This window comes from Porites lutea, chromosome 12, assembly GCF_958299795.1.
Source record: "Porites lutea chromosome 12, jaPorLute2.1, whole genome shotgun sequence".
NCBI classification, from domain to species: domain Eukaryota; kingdom Metazoa; phylum Cnidaria; class Anthozoa; order Scleractinia; family Poritidae; genus Porites; species Porites lutea.
Genome location: NC_133212.1, coordinates 23,901,255 through 23,920,324, shown reverse-complemented (window position 1 = coordinate 23,920,324; position 19,070 = coordinate 23,901,255). Strand labels below are relative to the sequence as shown.

At 38.8% G+C, this 19,070-nt stretch overlaps 1 protein-coding gene across 3 annotated transcripts in view; it reads right to left on the bottom strand.

The window, feature by feature from the left end:
• Positions 1-11,787, bottom strand: part of LOC140922014 (tumor protein 63-like) — a 28,664-nt gene extending 16,877 nt beyond the window's left edge. Inside the window, exons 1-2 of one of the 3 annotated variants that reach the window (XM_073372037.1) lie at positions 3,571-3,635; positions 2,851-2,978 (exon numbers count right to left, since the gene is read on the bottom strand). In XM_073372037.1, coding sequence (XP_073228138.1) covers positions 2,851-2,909 — 59 coding nt within the window. In that variant the 5' untranslated portion in view covers positions 2,910-2,978; positions 3,571-3,635. Of the gene's footprint in view, positions 1-2,850; positions 2,979-3,570; positions 3,636-7,630; positions 7,635-11,701 lie in introns of those variants that run through there. The other 2 variants (XM_073372035.1, XM_073372034.1) reach the window with 2 other exon arrangements.
• Positions 11,788-19,070: the final 7,283 nt, after the last annotated feature.

Sequence of the window (19,070 nt, the reverse complement as noted above, 5' to 3'; positions counted from 1 at the left end):
GCGGACAGTTTATATTCAATATTTTGCCACAAAAACGATCTGAAACAAATGGTTTAAGGAAACCATACGTGCTTTTAAAAAGGTGGTAAAGTTATTCTTTAACTAATAATCACTGATTTATAGTATAGCCACTCGAAGCTGCAACAGCTTGAAAAAAACAGATACTGGTTTAGATTCTTACCGACTTCCTCAACGTTACGATCCTTGGGAAGTTGGCTGATTAATCGAATACTCAACACTGGCTTATCTGTCCAAAATGGCTTGAAGAAGAGCTAGGTTTTGTTCTAATGGGACAGCCTAAATTTTGAGGTTATTTTTACCTTGGCATTCCTCAGTATCTCCACAACCCCGGGCTCGAATACTCAGTAATTACAAAAAATATTAAAGTGCACAATATATTTTACTTTGACAAGTTGTTTGGGATATTGGCACTCAATAGTAGCAAGAGGTCTAAATCAGATTATGATCAAAGACTTTAAAGAGCCTAAAAATTTCTATTTCCCACACGCAAGCTAAATCTTTCTAGCTTCAAGATTGAATGACGACTCAGAGACAAAAACTAATCAGTGATTTAAACTATCCTTATGTTCTTTAAACACGATGTTTTGTACCACGTGAGTGTATTTTCCCTGACTATAAAATCTGAGCAAGATAACTGAAATGGGTGTTTAACCAAAAAAGCATAGATGTTTCAGTAATATTAGCTGCTGCTTCTTATGTCAATACTTTAGTGTGTGAAGAGGCTTAACCGGATTTAGCTCTAAGCACTTGGAGCTTTAGCCCAAACAGGTAAGGGGTGTTGGCTGACAATTTAACAAACACCACGTACAATTATAATGTTTGAGGACATGAGACTTTTTAGACTAACTTGTGTTTGAGACGTATTAACTAATTAGTAAAAATGCTTGTGGTAAAATTTAAATTAAATTGGTGGAAAATTAAAGGGGGCTAATTTCGTAAGGCTTCTAAACACGAATCCTTTTAAATTGCATGAAAACTTAACTCTGGGCTTGTTGAAAAAACATGCGTGCAAAAGCTGTTAGAGGAGCTGAGATGCTATAGATAAAATCGGAAGAATGTTATTGAGCCATAAACTGTTGTTTATTAAAAACGCACTGACTTCGCTGAGTCTTAGAATTAGACTTGAAAAATCGAAGGGCAATATTTTCTTGCGCTGGTACAGGAAGAATTTTCTTCTGATGTTGTTTGTTTTCCAAGTTTGCTCAAGTAAAAATTAATTATTGTTGTTTTTTTCTGTTGGCACCGTGGGAAGCAAGAGGAAGAAACTCTTAGAAATTTTTTAAGACTGTTTTGGTTTCCATCCCGGCGGAAACTGTTCATAGCCGCTGACTAAGTTGTTGGACGACCGGGGGGTTGTCTTTCGACTGATGACCGTCTGAGGTTACGGCTACAGAAAAACGCATTGTTCTGACAATAACCTCGTGACAATATCCAAAGCTGTCAAATATATATGTTTTCTATTTCCATATAATCTTTCCAGAAATTTAGATAAGAAACGAACTGGTCTCGAGAGATAAAGTTCGATTAAGTTTTCTTAAGTCTGCCAATGCTTCTTGATTGGGGCTATATTGGTTCCCTGAGCTGGTAAGCAGGAAGGTCGTCGCTTTAGAGAAGAAACGCCTTTGTTTTACAGCTTTTAACACATTCTTATTACGGCAATATCGTTACCAAATCGTTCACAATCCTTCCGGCTTGTATATTGGTATGGAGGGCTTTCACAATAGAATGCGGTTTCCAAATCAACAGCAAAAATAGCTTGCTAAAAAAGGATAGATTACGGTGAATTGAAAATAAACACGGTTTGGTGGATGATGTCACTACGCTAGAACTTTGTACGGCGCCACCAGTTTACCATCTCAGTTGGGAATTAATGCAGTATCGCGGATGCGAAAAACTGTACCATGAAGTAGTTGGAGTCTATCTATACTAGATGTTCCTCTGTTAGATTTATTCAGATCTTTACAAACCAAACTGACCAAAAGAATTTTAAGTATTTAAACGTTGGTTTGTTACAGCGAGGGCGAAGAAACTCGTGTCGTCTAAAAAGTAAAGTACGCTTTCAAAGTCGTTCGTCAGATGAAAGAATTAAAATTTTGGCAAGAATCGCCTGGTTGCAAAATTATGCAAGAAAAGCAAAATTGTAAAAAGAAATAAAAAAGCTATTTTCGGTTGTTTACCATCTTAGATTGGCTTGTCTAATATCGACGCTAAAGTATTCGAAACTAATCACTGAGTCTTTTCGTGTCTGTAATTCCATATATCGGCAGCAAGTGCCGAAAAATTATACAGTCTTGTTCTCATATATTAGCCACATGGTGTTAGCTCAGAAAGGTGCGTTGGGTACCAAGGGCGATCAGGCCTTGATGATGAAAAATGATGAAAAATCAAGACTAACATGTCGATCCGACTTTGAACTAAATCTTTTGGTCATTTCCCTGCCCTTTAGTCTTCGTTCATATTATCCTCTTACACTGTTTTTTTTCTTTTCTTTTCTGTTTGGCAAAGGTCGGTGAACATTGTAAGCTTTGCCGAAAACTTTTTTAAAATCAAGTCTCACGTGCCAGCTAAAGACACAAGAAAAACTCTTACAAACAAAGGAGTGGCTTTCTGATTAAACCATGTGATAGTCACAAACTTTTCATAAGTTTTCTTAATTAGAAATTGCATGCATTTTGCCTCAAATCGTGACCTCGACGGGCTCAAAGTAACTTTCCAGTATTGCGGGGAAACGTTTTTTCGGTTCTTGAATTATTGACAGATCGAATGTAAACTTAAGAACCCTTACGTAGTAAATCTTAATTTTAAAAAGTCTAGCTAATAAAAAGGTACCTGTACGTTTGGCTTGCAATCGGGATATTTCGCAATAAATCAAGCGAAAGAGACGGCATATCTGACTTCCCTTAAGTACGGAAGGGTATCCTCGACGAGCTCACAAAGCCGCTGATGCTGAAAGTAACCTTTTAGTGTGAGAAAATATAATTATTTCTTGACTTACTGAGTGATCGAGTGTAATCTTAAGCACCCTCGTTAAAGACTAGAGTCTAGCTAATTACAAGGTACCTGTACGTTAAGCTTGCAATCGGGAAATTTCGCAATACATTAAGTGAAAGCGCATATTCCTCCCTCGCATATTTTCCGGCACTTAAATAAGCTCAAAAACACAAAAAGGTGAACAATTTGCCACCGGCGAAAGGTCGGAAAATACGATCCGAGATTCTTAAAATTAATGCCTCGCAGAAGCTAATCAATTTTTATCTTCTTGCCTCTCTTCTTGGCCAAAAGTGATACAAAAGTTGCAAAAACAGCCGGGAAAAGAAGGCCGGCGTTAAAATTTCGCGAACTCTTTCGGTAACGACGAGCGAATTAAACCTTAGCAACAGAATTTTGCCTGCCTCTCTCGATAATCCGGTCATCTTTTTCTCTTATTAAAAGGATCAAGAAACAAATTTATCATTATGCTTAGCTAAATCATTAGAATACGCTTATATTGGTGGTGAACAAATCTAAAATATAGTAGCTGCAGATAAAAAAAAACAATTACTTTCGTACCTGAATCTCAGAAAAAGAAGAAATTAAAATATACCAGGGCTACAATACTCTCTAAGAGCGTACGAACAGATGTTACTCCAACCCTTGCGATCGAAGAATAACGTGTTCAAGAATGTTTTCGCGATTGTATTCTGTTTAATTTTGGACCTGATCACGTGCTGACATTAAATAATTTTCCGAATCAATGATCATAGCCCGATTAATCATTAAAAAACAATTTGCTTATAAATACAAAAAGCAATATTCCAGGCGTTTTCTTTTTACGGCCTTTAACTCGGGGATTTCGCATTAATCGCCAGTCAACAAATCGTCTAAAGTTTGCTTAGAAGCAAGAAAATTGCGTCTCCACGCTGTACCTCAGAATTTTACCCCGTAATATTCAGATGTCCTCTTCATCGAATTTGCCTTGGAAATATGTTTGCGCGGTTTATCCTATTTGGTAGGTGACATCATTCGCTTGTTCAGTCACTCGTATTTTTGTGTACAGCGAGTCTGGGAGCGAATGAAAACACAATACTTTTCTTTCACTTTCAAGTCTTGAACGCAGGAAATACAAACAAATTCAATTAACAGTAATGACCGTTTGAAAGATTTGGACGCATTCCACAGTACTAATTAATTATTCCGTTAATTTAAACGGCGAGACTGTTGTCCGTTTATAGTTCGCTAAAAGAGTATCTCAGTTGTTTACCGTGAAAAAGATTTTATCAAGCAACACTGTTTTCAAGAGATGTAATTTGGGAGATAAACAGCTCCACAGCAAAGTTTTTTCGTGATAACTACTAATTTCATACTGTAGGTTGCCATAACTTTTCGGGATTAAAACATACAATTATTGCAGTGCAAATGGTACAATTTAAATAAAGTATCATATTGTCATTCCTTGGATATTTTTAGGCCTGCTTCAAAATCTTCCACTTCAATAGAATATTGTAGATTAATTTTTTATACTAGGTGTCTAATTTGGCGTTCTGAAATAGACAAAAGAAGCGATTGTGAAAACTAGGAGCGACACATATGTCAATTTATTCTTTATCGTGGCAGATTAGTTAGGACGCAAAACAACTGAGAGACCATAAAAGATATTGTGACCCATCTTTCAATGATTTCTACATATCCACAACTTGTATTTTTGTTCATTATTTTTTAAAATATGCTGCTAATAGTGAAATATTCATCACAAGTTTTCTCGAAATTGCTGCAATCATGCCCTAAAAGTCAATTTATAAGGTCGAATTATTGAAGGTCTGGAAAACACTTAAACGTTTTGAACACTAATGAACTTGTCTAGCGTATCGGCGCCAGCCCTTGATAACTGTAAGACTACATTTCACTGTGAAAAGAGCTGTCCGCGTGATTGGTTTGACTGTGCACTTATTAGGACTATGCCTATTGATTGGTTGAAAACTTTCACACCACACCTTGGGGGAGACTAGACTAGACATTTCGTTGTGTTTTCCCACACTGTGCGAAAGCGAAGCACGGCAACTAATAACTTTGATCGTTTTTGACTGGCTCTTTTGTCTAGAGGCTGCCATGTGACAAAGGCACACCTCTTTCTCCTCCTCCTCCCATATTAGGTTAAGCAACCCAAAACGACCAATCCCGCAACATGTGATGTGAGAGACACTGGCGTGGATCGGATCTAAATTGTCAAATTGGTGACATCCTAACGTGCGAAATGTCCATAAAAACAAGCTGCTGAGCAGTGTTTTCAGGCTGCTTTATCTTGAAATTTTTTTAACATTCTTAACAGAACTCAACTTTAAGTAATTATTAAAGTTCGCTGAAAAGGTGTTGAGTGACAGATAAAAGAACTCCGACTCTTTTAATGAATGTCGTGTGCCAACTATAACATGATCGAACAATGCGGCACGCGGTAACGTACTTTTGAGGGTAATTGAAAACGAGTTAGATTTTGGAAAATGACCAAGCGATGGATTCAAATACTCTCTTATGCCAGGCACAAGGTGCAACAATAACAAAAAGATCAGTTTGCAAATGGGTGTTTTTCCCCGACAATGAGAAAAATACAACTGCATTTCTGATAGCCCCAACTCTGACGTCTAACATAGATTTTTCAAAACTTTACAGGCTTGAAATTGCAGGGTTGTAGGCTTGAAATTGCAATGACAGATTGAGGGTAGAACCTCTTTACATTTCGTAACAAACTGATAAGATTGTTTTGCGAAAACAACAGTTATGATATGGAGTTTGAACCCTGAATTAATCCCAGGAACAAAGTACAAGTGTTATTAGTCTGACGAGACTGACGATCAGTAGAACCGATGATGACCGGCAAGAGCTTGATAAATAAATCTGCATTCCTACACTATGTTAAGTAAAACTGAATGTCATATTTTTTTCTTTTCGCTTGAATTCGCAATTCTAAGTACACGAGAAAAGTCAAATTTTGCCGAAGAGCCGTAGAATATTAAGCGTGTTCATTTTTAATTACACTTTAATCTCCAAAGCGGGTTGCGGCCTAAATTTGTCAGTTTCGAAGCTAGGAAAACAATACGCGGAAAGATCTCAAAACAAAAACAAATAAGGCATCAATTAGGAAAAAAGCCATTAATACGTCATCGGTTGGATCAAGGCCTTGGCGACTCATTAATCTTTCTAAGATGGAAACGAAGACGTTTCTAACGTAAAAACCAAATTAAAAAACTATAGTAAGAATAAGCAAAATGAACACATTTAAGGGGGCGACACAACACACCTGACTACCAACCAACTTTTCTATCTTAACATCATTACTACAACTGACAACTTTCCTTCCCTAGTACTTTCTATACAGTTGATTTCTTCCCAGATGTTTCTTTTAAGATATCATTTCTTTCACCAAGTATAGAACTGAGGTAACCTTAGCAATTCGTCATTTAATTGCTCCCTTGAAAGTTAATTAGGATGTATGACATTTTACTGATTTCCAAATTAAAAAATTAATTCCAAATTAACCCTGAGCCACACCCAGACGGGTCTTTTCTTTTATTGGTTGGTTTCTTTCTTTTCTTTTTTCTTTTTTTTACTTGGGAGTCACTCCTGTTCCCAACGATTGTCAGTACCTCGGCTCTGACAAAGGCTGTTATCGCTTTGGCACACTTTCTTTTTTCTGGTTAGTATTTGTTTGCTGGCATGAAAAATTATACAAAATCAATCATGGGAAAGGTACATATCCAAGTAAAAAAGAGCCAAGAAAAAAATGGCTAACGTCTTCTCTGGACCTCGCCGAAATGTCTGATGATCGTCGGCAACTAACAGTTTTATGTAAAGATATTCTTATTGATAATTAATGATTCACTGACACTTGCACCCAAGTGTTAAATGGTTTGAGAGAGTGCCTGAAGTATTCTTGTCTATGCTCGAAACTTAAAACGTTTCAGGTTGTGTCCCTGCCGGGATATTTGGGCTGATCACATCGCCTCGGTGCATGGATTTTCGCACGTACAAACTATTTGTTCGTTCTTTTTTTTCAGCAAGTTAACTCGCTGTAAGGCTAGGGCAAATATTTTCGTTAAAATCGTAACATTGGCTTCTTTTCATGATTTACTGAAAAAAGTGGTAATACCAGATCACTGTTTTCGTTGTTTTTTTCCCGGTTTATTAAAATAGATCACTAAATGATCTTTTCCGGCCATACGTTCTTCCTGATTCTCTCGTGATAACATTGGCAAACGCAATTCTTAAAAACTCGCTCCTCGGAAAGAAACGTGACCGGACAAAAACGAACAAAAGTGCTTGAACTTGCTGCATTAAAAAGTGGCAGTGAATTAGGCTTAATGTATCTGTGACCCTGGTGAAACGGAGTCCACAACGCCAGTATACAGCTCCGTTGTAATCACTCTCGTTGATTTCTCAAACTCAAGCTTTTTAGGGAATCTTCATGTTCTTAATTGACTCTTGCAAATTCTGGGATTACCTCAAGCAAAAAATATTCACTCTAATGAAATGTTAACGATGTCGTTTTGTTACAATTTAAAATCACACTTAGAACAAGAAAATCCTACATACCCAGGGTCATTGAATAAGCCAAACATGGTCAATCGTTCGGTTATCTCGTTTTGTCCACTGATAGTGAAATTAATCCAATCAAGACAACCGCGATCTGATGACAACCAGGAAATGAGTACTCCCTTAGCTAAAATGTTCCTCTCAAAAACTGCTACGTCAGCAGATAGATGTGACAGAAAGCTACTTTATTGCAGGAAGCGGGACTTAGTTATCAAAGCTGAAACTCACCTGTTACTAAATTTATTACGTAAAAAATAACGCTACGTAGGTGGTACCTCTTGCCCTTTCGTGCTTAAAATATCAATGATCTATTTATTAAGTAGGTATCGATATCCGGAACACTCACTAACGGCACGCGCCAAAAAGAGCCTTACACAATTAATCAGAGTATACGCAAAAAAGCAGAAAGTACCTACTCTTATCATATTTCAAAGATTTAATTGAAAGACTAAAAAGATATAAAATCCATCTTGTACATTACATTAAACGGGGTTTATTAGTATAGACTCCTGCAAAATCTTCAGGTGCATGGAGGCAATTGTTATTACTATTCCTTTTATATCAAGGCGTTAAGTAGAGGATTTTGTCAAAATCACAGGAAAACATATGGAAAAAAGGAAAAGATTTTGCAGATAGCAACATAAAAATTGTTATATTTCGTGACTTGGCTGGCGTTCGTGACTCTAGAGATTTGCTTTATGAGCAAAACCACAAAATAGCAGAGTTAAGTTGCTTGGCGCGTGTCCACAATAAACCCTGGAATAAATGCTGAGCCTTATGTTTTTCTCCCGGGCACAAAAATAAACATTTAAAATTGGTCACGAATTATGGTAAGTGTAGTTTTTTGGTTAATTTCTTATGATTATCATTGTTTGAAGACATAGGTCTTTATTTTCTTGTATTCACGGCAGCGCCTAACAATAAACTGCAAGTTAAATCTGCGGAAACTAAGACTTTCATACGCAAAAGCCGTTTTGCTGTTGGCGCAGTTTCGTCAGTTTATAGGCTTAAAAGATTAGAAAACGAAAAAAAAGGAGAGAGGATAAGAGACAGATTTCAATCAAGGTATTACATCAAGCATATCACGAAAACAATTAATTTACGCAACAATAGAAGGCAGGAATAAATGCAAAGTAGATCATCACAGTTGAATACGCAGGAAGAACGCAGTTAGGAACAAGAGGGAGGATCGGATTGAGGAGAAGACGGAGGGCCGGGAAAAAGGCAGTTTTTCGGGGAGCAGTTCACTCGCCCAGCTTTAACAGGACTGAGTATGACAGTCATTATAATTTAGTGCGTTTTAAAATCCCTTTTTACCTGCTGAGAACGTTTCTTGGCTGTGTGATGCTATATAGTTGAGTAATAAAAACTTTAAACAAAAGCCAGGAGCATATTCGAGATTTCCCATTTAATTTCCGTTGTGGTGAAGTAACAGCCTATTGTGTTGGCTCCAATCAGCGCAACGATAAGAATTCAATTCCTTCGGACGTTTCAGTGAGTAAGCGTATGGCAGGTTCCCCTCCTTACCTTTCTTCGCTATCCCCCTGCCCCGTTTCAACCCATTGCCACTCATCGGTTTGTACAGTCAATAGGTAGCCTGTTCCTTTCAGATAGTGGGCACGGCGCAAAGAGACTCGTGAACAGGAAAAACATCGAGGGGGGTGAGGTTGGGGTGAGAGCGAACAAACGCCGTTTTCTTCTTTCTCCATCTGGCTTCTCTTCCTCCATATTGCCTTACCCCCCCCCCCCCCCCCCCACTCTTTAGTGACTTCACCCCGCACTTCCATGCTATCTGAACGCCTAGAACAAGCCAACCATAAGGAATCGGAAAAACCGTTGTTGATCCGCTTTAGACTACAAGTAGTCCCCCGTTTTTCCTCAGGCATAGTAGAGCGAGCGAAACGCTAGCGCGCGTGAAAATCACCCCACGCAAGAAAAGGCGACACGCGGCGGGGAGAGAGAAAAATCTCCCCGTCGCGTGTAGCCTTTTCTCGCGTGGGGTGATTTTCACGCGCGCTAGCGTTTCGCTCGCTCTACTATCCCTGAGGAAAAATGGGGGACTACTCGTAGTCTAGATCTGCTTTTCTGTTGTACTGTAGGTCTTGTTCAGTGTCTTTCCAATCTGTTGTATTACTTCATTTGGTGATTGCAACTGTCCGAAACACCAAGATACTACCCGAATCAGATTGAAGCCGTCCGGCGTAATACCTTAAAAGCCAGGGACCCGTTTCTCGAAAGTCCCGATAATTAACGGGCCCGTAAAGCTGTTGTTGTTTACATGAAAGATAGAAGTTTTAACAGTTTTGCATCTTACATGATAAAACTATCAGTTAATGAAAGAAAATGGAGTATTTAGCTAGCCAGGACCCGCACTCATATACTTTTTATTTCGATTTGAATATTTGATTTCGGATCCGCGCGAAAAGTTATCGGGACTTTGGAGAAACGTTCCCAAGCTCTGATCGCACTAGCATTTGCGGAGGTCGATTTAGTGACGATTTTGTTAGCTTAACACTTCAAAGTCGATGCAGGCGACATTTATCATCACTAGAGCTGCGGAGAAGAGCCAGCTGAGATCGAACTAGAAGCATGTTTTGAAAGTTATTTTCTTCTTGTTACCAGGTTTAAGAACGAAAGCAAAGTTTATGTTCATCGTTTTTAAATATTCAATCAATCAATGTAAAAACAAACAAACAAACAAAAGAACTGGAGTTCCACTCGCCGATAAATATGCCTATGATTTTTCTTTCCTATAATTTTCCCTTATTCCACCGTTTGCTTTGCAACAGATAGCAACAAAGTACCTTCTCAGCATAAAACTATTAAAAAATAAACTCAAAATCTTCCTTGCTGTCATTTGTGCTTTCATTACCGCAAAATTCGATAATATAAAAAAGGACTGAATCATTTTTGAAACCCACACCAATGGCAACAAAAGAGAACACTTCTTTGAAAAGTTTTTCATTTGATTTGTCCATAGTGAGTAATACATCTGGAGGATGATAAGCGTGTATTTTCACGGATGTAAACCTGTGACAGAGGACCAGCGAGCACAAGCGTTAGCTTCCATTTTCTACTCAGTTTTTATTGGCCCCCGAAACCAAACTGATATAAAACATTGCCCAACTTAATCTTTTAGCATTTTTCAAAATCAATCAGGGATGTTTCATTTTTTTGTTTGCTTTCCTAATGGAATGTTCCTTTTTGTGTGTTTGGGAAGTTTTTTTCAACGAAGTCGGTGTGATGCCAGTCGTCAGGACTGGCATTATTTTGTGAAATCTATCTGAGCTAACGTTGCTAAAACCAGGGGTCAATTTAATAAAACTTTTACAAGTGTAATTTACAAGTGTAGCTATTGTTTTAGAGTCTCAAAACAATAGCTACACTTGTGAATTTCACTTGAAAAAGTTTTATTAATTGACCCCAGCATGTAAGTGGGCTTTTTCTTTCATGTTAACACCCGTTGGAACTTGCTTGGACCTGCAGTGGCCTCGTTTTGTTCTGAAACTGCTGATTTCTGTCCTGTGATCAAACTCACATGCACCTGAACATTTTTTTGTTTCCTTAGCTTGTTATGGTTGTCAGTTAAGTTAGGTTAACTTCCCTTCTTCACTCTGTGATGAGAATCAAAGTGATATACGACATTTTCCTTGCTTGGATTTCTGGTACACCTACCCCCATTTACGTGAGAAGTAGTTAAATTCAGTAAGTGATGCAATGATACGTACTTTGTACGAAGACGTGTTAGGTAACACGTCCTCTTGAAATGTTGTCCATATTACTGACTTTTACACTGTGTCAGGTATAAGTCCCAGCACCTCATGATCGATGACTACAAACGTATCTAATTCTTAAAATGTCTTGAAAGAACGTCTATAAAAAAACGCCACTCCCTGACTTCACTCAGCTGGTCATGATGGTTGTGGTACAGAATTAATAGACATTTGAGATAGACATGTAGCGTACAATGATCTTGTGAATGAATGAAGCTTTGTTCCCCATTTTTCAAGGCAGTCAGTCTACCCGTTACGCAAAATACACGGGAGAAGACTAGATAGAATTCTCTCAGCTCTAGAGATTCTCAAGAAACTCGTCATTACTTAACTGGTTTACTTACTTAGAAGAAGGCTTGCTAAGCTGATCAGCAATCCGGCTTCTTAGAAGTAATGACCACGCCAATTGTAACATTTCTTATTATTGTACTACACACCGTTTTTCACTTAAATGGCAAGGGAATTCGAGATACATTGATACCTATGGCCAATAACCAATCACAACAGCCGCAGATAATTCAAACACAATAGCCACACCGGTATGCCAATCAGATCGTTCCACGTAGGTTCGTGATGTACGCTCAACGCTATGCGCGGGAAAAGGTAATTTTTGACTTGTCTTTGTTTGAAAAGTGACGCTGGGACCATCGCCAATAGCAAAGTTTGGTATATATAAATGATCATAGTAAATCACGTGATTACTTTCGTTCGATGTTCAGCTACTAAATGATTTACTGTCCGTTTATATTGAAATCCGTGACAAACCTAATTTACCACATTATGTGGTCTTTCCCCGTTTGAACAATTTTTTAAGCTCCCAATACATTTAGCAGCTTAAGGCCAAATAATACGCCAGCAGCATTTTACTTATAAGCGTTACCAGCCAAAAGCACAGCATGTATTAGTATTACAGTAGATTGATTTCTTCTTAGTTTCAAAATATGAAACTTTGTTGTCTCATAACGTAGATATTAATATGCACGAAGAAAAACTTGAACCTCAACTTTAAACGAAATATTAGGCAAACGTTGCCCTCCTTGATTATTTGGTCTACTAAAATCGTTTAGATTTTTAAAATCGTCACATTAAGAAAGAGCCCATTTTAAAATCAAGTCAGTACTTGGTCAGGTGCTCATTGTCACAGTCTAATTTCATGCTGTTTGTACTTATAAACGTATCTGCGGAGACAGAACCCCCTAGCTGGTAAGACGGACCGATCTGGACTTCTCTGTATGTATTTTTCAGACTAATTGTTGTAATGGTGCACAAAGTGGTTCGTCTATCTGAAACAACGTATAAAATCAAAGTGTAATAATTTTCCAGGAGCTATGTATCTATGTAGCTTCTTTGTCCTTGTTAACACGAGGTGATTTGAAGTTGTCCCTTAATCTTCGGAGCAAAATAAACTTTTTAAATATATATTGAGTTTAGTAAATAACATCTGACAAAGAATACAAACTTTTATTAACCTTCTACTTTGTTGCAAATAACGGATGAGGGTAAAGTTGGTCTTGACCAAAGGGCCCAAAGAATTACATTTTGTCTGTTTTCTTTTGTTTCGTTACAACGCACTGTAAGTGCGAAAAGCTGAACTGTAATCCTAATGTGTGTGTGATATTCAACTGAAAGCTAGTTCGTCTCAACTGGTTGCACGCTGAGTACCCCGGTTTTACAGATGTCATTTGTGGAAGGTGATTCTACAACGTATTACTTCCCTCTGGCCTTCTTTGGAGAATAATAGCCTGGGGTCGGTAAAGTTATATGAGGGAGTGCGGTTAAGGGCCATGTCTCACCAAGTTTAATGCGTAATATCGTGCCCTGTGTTCAATTCAGCGCTTGAGCTTTAAATGCACGTATGATCAACTAAACCGAACTACTATGACTCTATGCTAGTAAAGCATGAAGAGTTTCACTCTCCCCAATTGGTCTATGATTGGCAAATCAATCGAAACTGTTTGTATGTATCAAAATACTCGGAAGTGTAAAGGGTATTCACGTTAAGTTTTTGAACTAAACTTTGTCCTGTGCATTGCGTTTCACGTGCTTACGTAAAGTAATAGTCGTGAAAAGGGCGTGATCATACAGCTATCATTGAATCGGTTGTACGCTCGGGGCGAGCTTGCAACCGAGGCCAAAGTTGTTCAAAAATTACAGCAATTCGCCTCCTGTTGCGTAAGTGGGTGAATAGAATACAAGGGACGCACCATTAGAAAAGTTAAGGGGGGTGGGGGAGGCGGGCAGAGTACAAAAAAATATTCGCGCAAGGGAAAATTAAATGGAAAAAAATTCATGCACGCCTATTAACCCTAGAAAATATGGGCGTGACTTAGATTCTAGCCTCAGAGTTATTAAGGACTCTTTACATTTTTTCTGAAATGGAAATTTGTACAAGTTCAGTGAGCGTTTCTCTTTCGTGGAAAGAGTGCAGATTTCAGTTCACTGTTTCTTGTCAAGGTATTAGTAAGGCGATGATGTAACCGGGTGAATTTTCTAAAATTACGTAGCGATATCAAGATCAGGTGATGTTTACCCAAGATTAGAAACAAAACCAATAAATGGGTGAAATGTAGAGAAATTCAATGAACATCTTAAAGCGAACACTATTGTTGGGAGAAGAGATCTCCAAGAGTTTCATCAGTGGCTCACTGGTTTCTTCAAGGGCCGGAATTATACAAGGATGATCTTTTCTTTCCAGTTTAATTGTATCTGTCAAAGACTGGGAAAACCCAAAGGCGTTAAAGCTTTCCGCTAAATTGAGTACCCGGAAGAGGTAACTAAGAATTGGCTGGACAAATCATTAAGTGTGACTGCAAAGCTAGTGAAAGTTCGAAAAATTGCTGATTATACTGCAATATGCGTCAACTTCAGTGGAAGGGAATTTGCTGTAAGGTGGTGGCCACAGCGAGATAGATCAACTCATTTAAAAATAAAATAGAAATAAAATATTTGAAAGGACTCATTGCATGCATGTCATTGTTTATAACAATCCATCTAACTCAGTCAATCTAATTGTGACTTATAGTACGATAACTGATTCCGCGGCAAGGACAACGATTAGAGATTGTATTGACTACTATGAGTCCCCGGGGCCCGGGTATGAGTTTTCACTATCAATTTGCAAACCGCGACACAAATTATTATAATAGTGTGATTGCGTGGCATATACATTCAACTTCTTTGCCAGACAAAGAAAAAACCTCAGTTATAGAGTTTGAAAGATCTATTTGTTTCCTTTGACTCACTTTTAAGCACTTTTTTTAAGTTCTGAGAAAGACCAATGACTGTCCAAGAGAAATTTTTTCTGTGCTTATCCTGTTGATTATGCAACCAGAATAAATATTGACTTTGAATGTTCTTAACAGCTTCCTGAATGTAAACTAAATTTTATCAGTGCGCGGTACGTTTGCAACCTGTTTTCCTTACAGGAATTTGTTTATTTGTTCTTTACAATTACTGGGTTCGATGTGGAATAAATGGGGCAGAAGACTCTGGATTCGAAAGTGAAAAGTGGACTCCTGCCGTGCTTGATGGCTGAGGTCATTCTAGATGTCATTACCCTCATCTCAAAGCAGAGAACTCATTGTTTTAAAATATCTTGTTCATTTATAAGCTATTCCGCCTGGTGTTTTTCCCATTTTCTATCGTCACATCGAAAGCGGAAAAACAGAAAATGTTAGAATGAGGAATTACAACTGTTTACGTTAAGAAACAGGTTTATGGACAAATTAAGATCTAAATGCTTTGAAAAATTAGTTGCATACCACAAAATAATCAAAATTGCATAGCTGGCAGTTAGAACGGTTATTTGATTGAGTCGGCAGTTATCGAGCTCTTGGCAAGTAGACGTAAAATTAGAGGAACTTTATCCCGCTGGATATAAAAGGAAAAAATTTAAGTATATTCTCGATCGAAAGCGGTCTAGATATGTTTTTATATAAGAGTGCAAACCCGGATCCACGAGATGACGCGTGCAAAAATTTTCCCTTGGCGGAAGTAATGTTGTTGTACTCATACATTTACTCTGCATATTAATTTTCGATGGAGACAAGAATCATCTTTAGATATTGGTAATTAGGAGTTAGCCAAAGAGTTTTTTGTAGTTTGGTAGAATGAGTACAAACATAACCTAACACCCGACCTACCTTGCTCGGTGCCTCATTTCACGTTGTACCCTCTTCAGCTACCAGGTGAAACAAGAACAGCACTTGATAAGTCTGCAACTAAATATGGCGTTGGATGAGCCAATTTGTTACTGCTGACCAATCATGTGTCACGCCCCGACCATGTCGATATATATAAATGTGATCCCGATTAAGATAACATTAGTATTATGCACGTGGACTAATAAGCTATTTGTATTGTCGCAGGAGGGTCGCAGTATATTTGATGTACTTGCGCGCAAAATTTTGCTGATGCATTGTCTGCAGATGATAATTTCCTGGTGATTTTAGAAATAGAATGAACAGTCAAGCGAGCTACTAGTCTGCTACACAGCCGTTTTAGTGTCGTCTCGCAACGCGGGAGGAACGTTACGTGACGACACTGAAAAAGGGCTGTGTAGCAGTCTAGCGAGCTACCGGTATGTCATAGTAAGATCCACATTTTTTGGTAAAGGCTTAGTTTGGTTGAATTTAGTTTGGTTCTAAGTATTCACAGTCGTGTTTTCTAATACTTGGAACTCTAAAAGGAATTAAATCGCAGTAAAAATCCTGACATAATCCGCCGACGGACTTGACCTCTGCCGTCTACTTACATGATATTCCTAACAGTAAAACGTCGGGGTATTTGATATTTTCAATCATGTCTTTCAGGTACACACAGGACACACAGGTTTGTCAGTTGCCGATACAACGGATTACACACTTAGGTTTTCTCCAAAACTGAACGAAATCACTGATTCTATTCTCTCTTGACGAAATAGATTGTTCCCCAGGAATCGAAAGATCTTGAAAAAGCTAAAAAATATGCATATGGAAAAACTAATCTATTTCTTGTCTTTTTTATCTGTGTTCTGTAATTTTTAAAACAGAATATAACTGCAGGAGCCTTTTAGAGTAATATGCTCCTTGATTAATATTTGTCGATAGTTTCCTCTTCAATAAGGGGATCCCAGTTGTAACTGAAGTATGGGTCGTACCCAGATTTCACTCTGTCTTACATTGAAAAGTGAGATCTCCCTTTTCCTTGACCGTGGGAGATCTGGTACGAGATTAGCTGTAGGACGTAACAGGGGCGTGGCTAGAAATTTTCCAACCAACCTCGTCCCCTTTGGAGGTGGGGTGCCCCACCTCCAAAGCCAGGGAAAAGCGCCCTGGGAACGAGGTTGTTTCCCCTTCTCCCAAATCGCATTTCACGGGGATGATCTGTTGATTTTCCGTTTTTCATCAGAATAATGAGTTCTTCGAAGCAACCGTTACGGCTCTCGCGTGTATGAAATCGGGGAAACCGCCAAGCTTCGCCACTGTGTAATTAAACCCTAGCTGCGATCAGAGACTTGAGCATCCGTTCAGCGCGGTAGTTCCACGTTCTTGCCCTCTACTATCGGAGACAATACGTACCACGAAAGGCTTGAACTGTCTAGCATTCTATTTATTTTGTTCCTCAAACTAAAAATATGAAGAAAATTAAACAAATTGTAGTCGTTTGACAGAACTGATGGAAAGATTCGTTGTACTGTTGTTCTTAGACTACGAGTAGTCCCCCATTTTTCCTCAGGGATATTAGACCGTGCGAAACGCGAGCGCGCGTGAAAATCACCCCACGCGAGAAAAGGCGACACGCGGCGGGGAGAGAGAAAAATGTGTGTCGCCTCTTCTCGCGTGGGGTGATTTTCACGCGCGCTCGCGTTTCGCTCGCTCTACTATCCCTGAGGAAAAATGGGGGACTACTCGTAGTCTATGTTGTTGTTGTTGCTATTGTTATTGCTGCTTCGTTGTTCTTAATGGCTGACGCTGAATCATTCTTAGCCGTCACCTCAGCCGATATTGTTCCGTTTTCAGAGTGCTGTAAATTTGTTTCCTCTCTTTCAGAATTTCTCTTAGATATCAGTTAATTTTTGCCTTCACTGTGCCTTTCCTGTTTCAGGAAAGATTGGAGGCATTTGACTACGACCATTGAGTCACGGCTTTAGACAACAATTACGTAACAATCTGATCAGTAATAAAGAACAACCTGTGACTATTTAAAAATGATTAAGGAGGTTTTAATCGGCCTTCGACATCTGCATAAATCTTCATGTCAGTGGTATATGATAGCCGAATCCAATTTACCGAAAGCTACCGAAAAGGTTGTTCTTCTCAGCTTCGGCGAAGACATAATAGAAACAACAACTTGCAAAACTCAGAGCAAAATAAATTCAAACAATTCACTGGTCGACATTTCGTTCGAAACGCTCGAAATTCATCAACGGCGACCGGAAGAAGGAATAACATTCAGTTACGTAACTTAAGTAAGTTCGTGGCTCCCTTTACAAGAGTGGAACTCGTGCGATAGGCTCGTGGTAAGTCTAACCTATTCCTGACTGCCAAGAGGTATCCTCATCCAATAACGTTTTTCATGTCTCGACCCCGAGCTCGATATGATCGTCATGTGCTATTACTTCTTGTCTTTCATCAGTGATTTAATTCTCCTTGTTAGCATCATAAGAATGTACGGCCAGAGTATGGAGAACATGCAAGTTGATACTGGGACTTAAAAGGTAAAAATCTTTATTGTGACTTGCTGAGCCGGGAAGCTGCTTACAGACATGCGATTACGATATATATAAAATATATAGACATTCAATCGAAGACCGCAATGATGTAGTTGACCTTGAATGTCTCAGTCTTCGGACAGAACTGAGAAAACTCTCCATTGCAACTATTGCCTTAGGAATTTAATTAGGATAGTGCGGCTTTCAAAAAAGGAGTTCTGAGTACTAGTCCGGCCATGGCCACTTGGATTCTTTTGCCGGTAGTTTCATCCACTGTAAACGGTATATTTCGCTCCAGTAAGACGGCTAAAAGGTTGTCATCTATGGGCGAATGCACACAACCTCTTCTAAAACCTCAAAACCGTAATGGTCTCGGCAGTTCAGTGAGCTCCAGTACACATCAGATGTGTTCCCAAACAGTTTATCATGCTCAAATCTTGGAGCCGGCTCCCGTCAGAAATCGCCGGGAAGTCATGCGCAAACGGATAAACTCTTGTGTTATGACACCTTGGCAAAAATTCAAATATCGAAGGAAAAAACCCTGGAAACTTTCGCTTCAGCTGCTGGTGTCGTTCATGGTAACAGTCCAGGTAAAAAGATAACTTTTCAGGCTTTTTCTTTATTTGTAATTTTCCCTTTTGTATCATACAATAGGCCTGTTGTTTCCCCATTTCAGACCATATGATGGTCTCAGAGAACATATGACGGTCTCAGAGAACTGTTTCTTTCAAATGTTCATCGACCTGCAGCAGTACGTGCGTAAATTTATGAAATGGTGAAAAGCACAATCCCTGGAGAGCATCACCTGAATGGGGAAAACAGAACATACGGGCTAAAAAAGTAGTCTACTACAAGGCTGAGGGCCTGATTACATAATCCGGGCTGGCTCTTTCTGCTAGCGGAACTGGGTTGGTCTACACAGACTCATAAGCTTATGTTTTGTATGTATACAAGAGAGGATACCCTCTCTTGATGATGTATGTTATGTATGTGACTATCAGTAACTGCATGGACTACTGTAC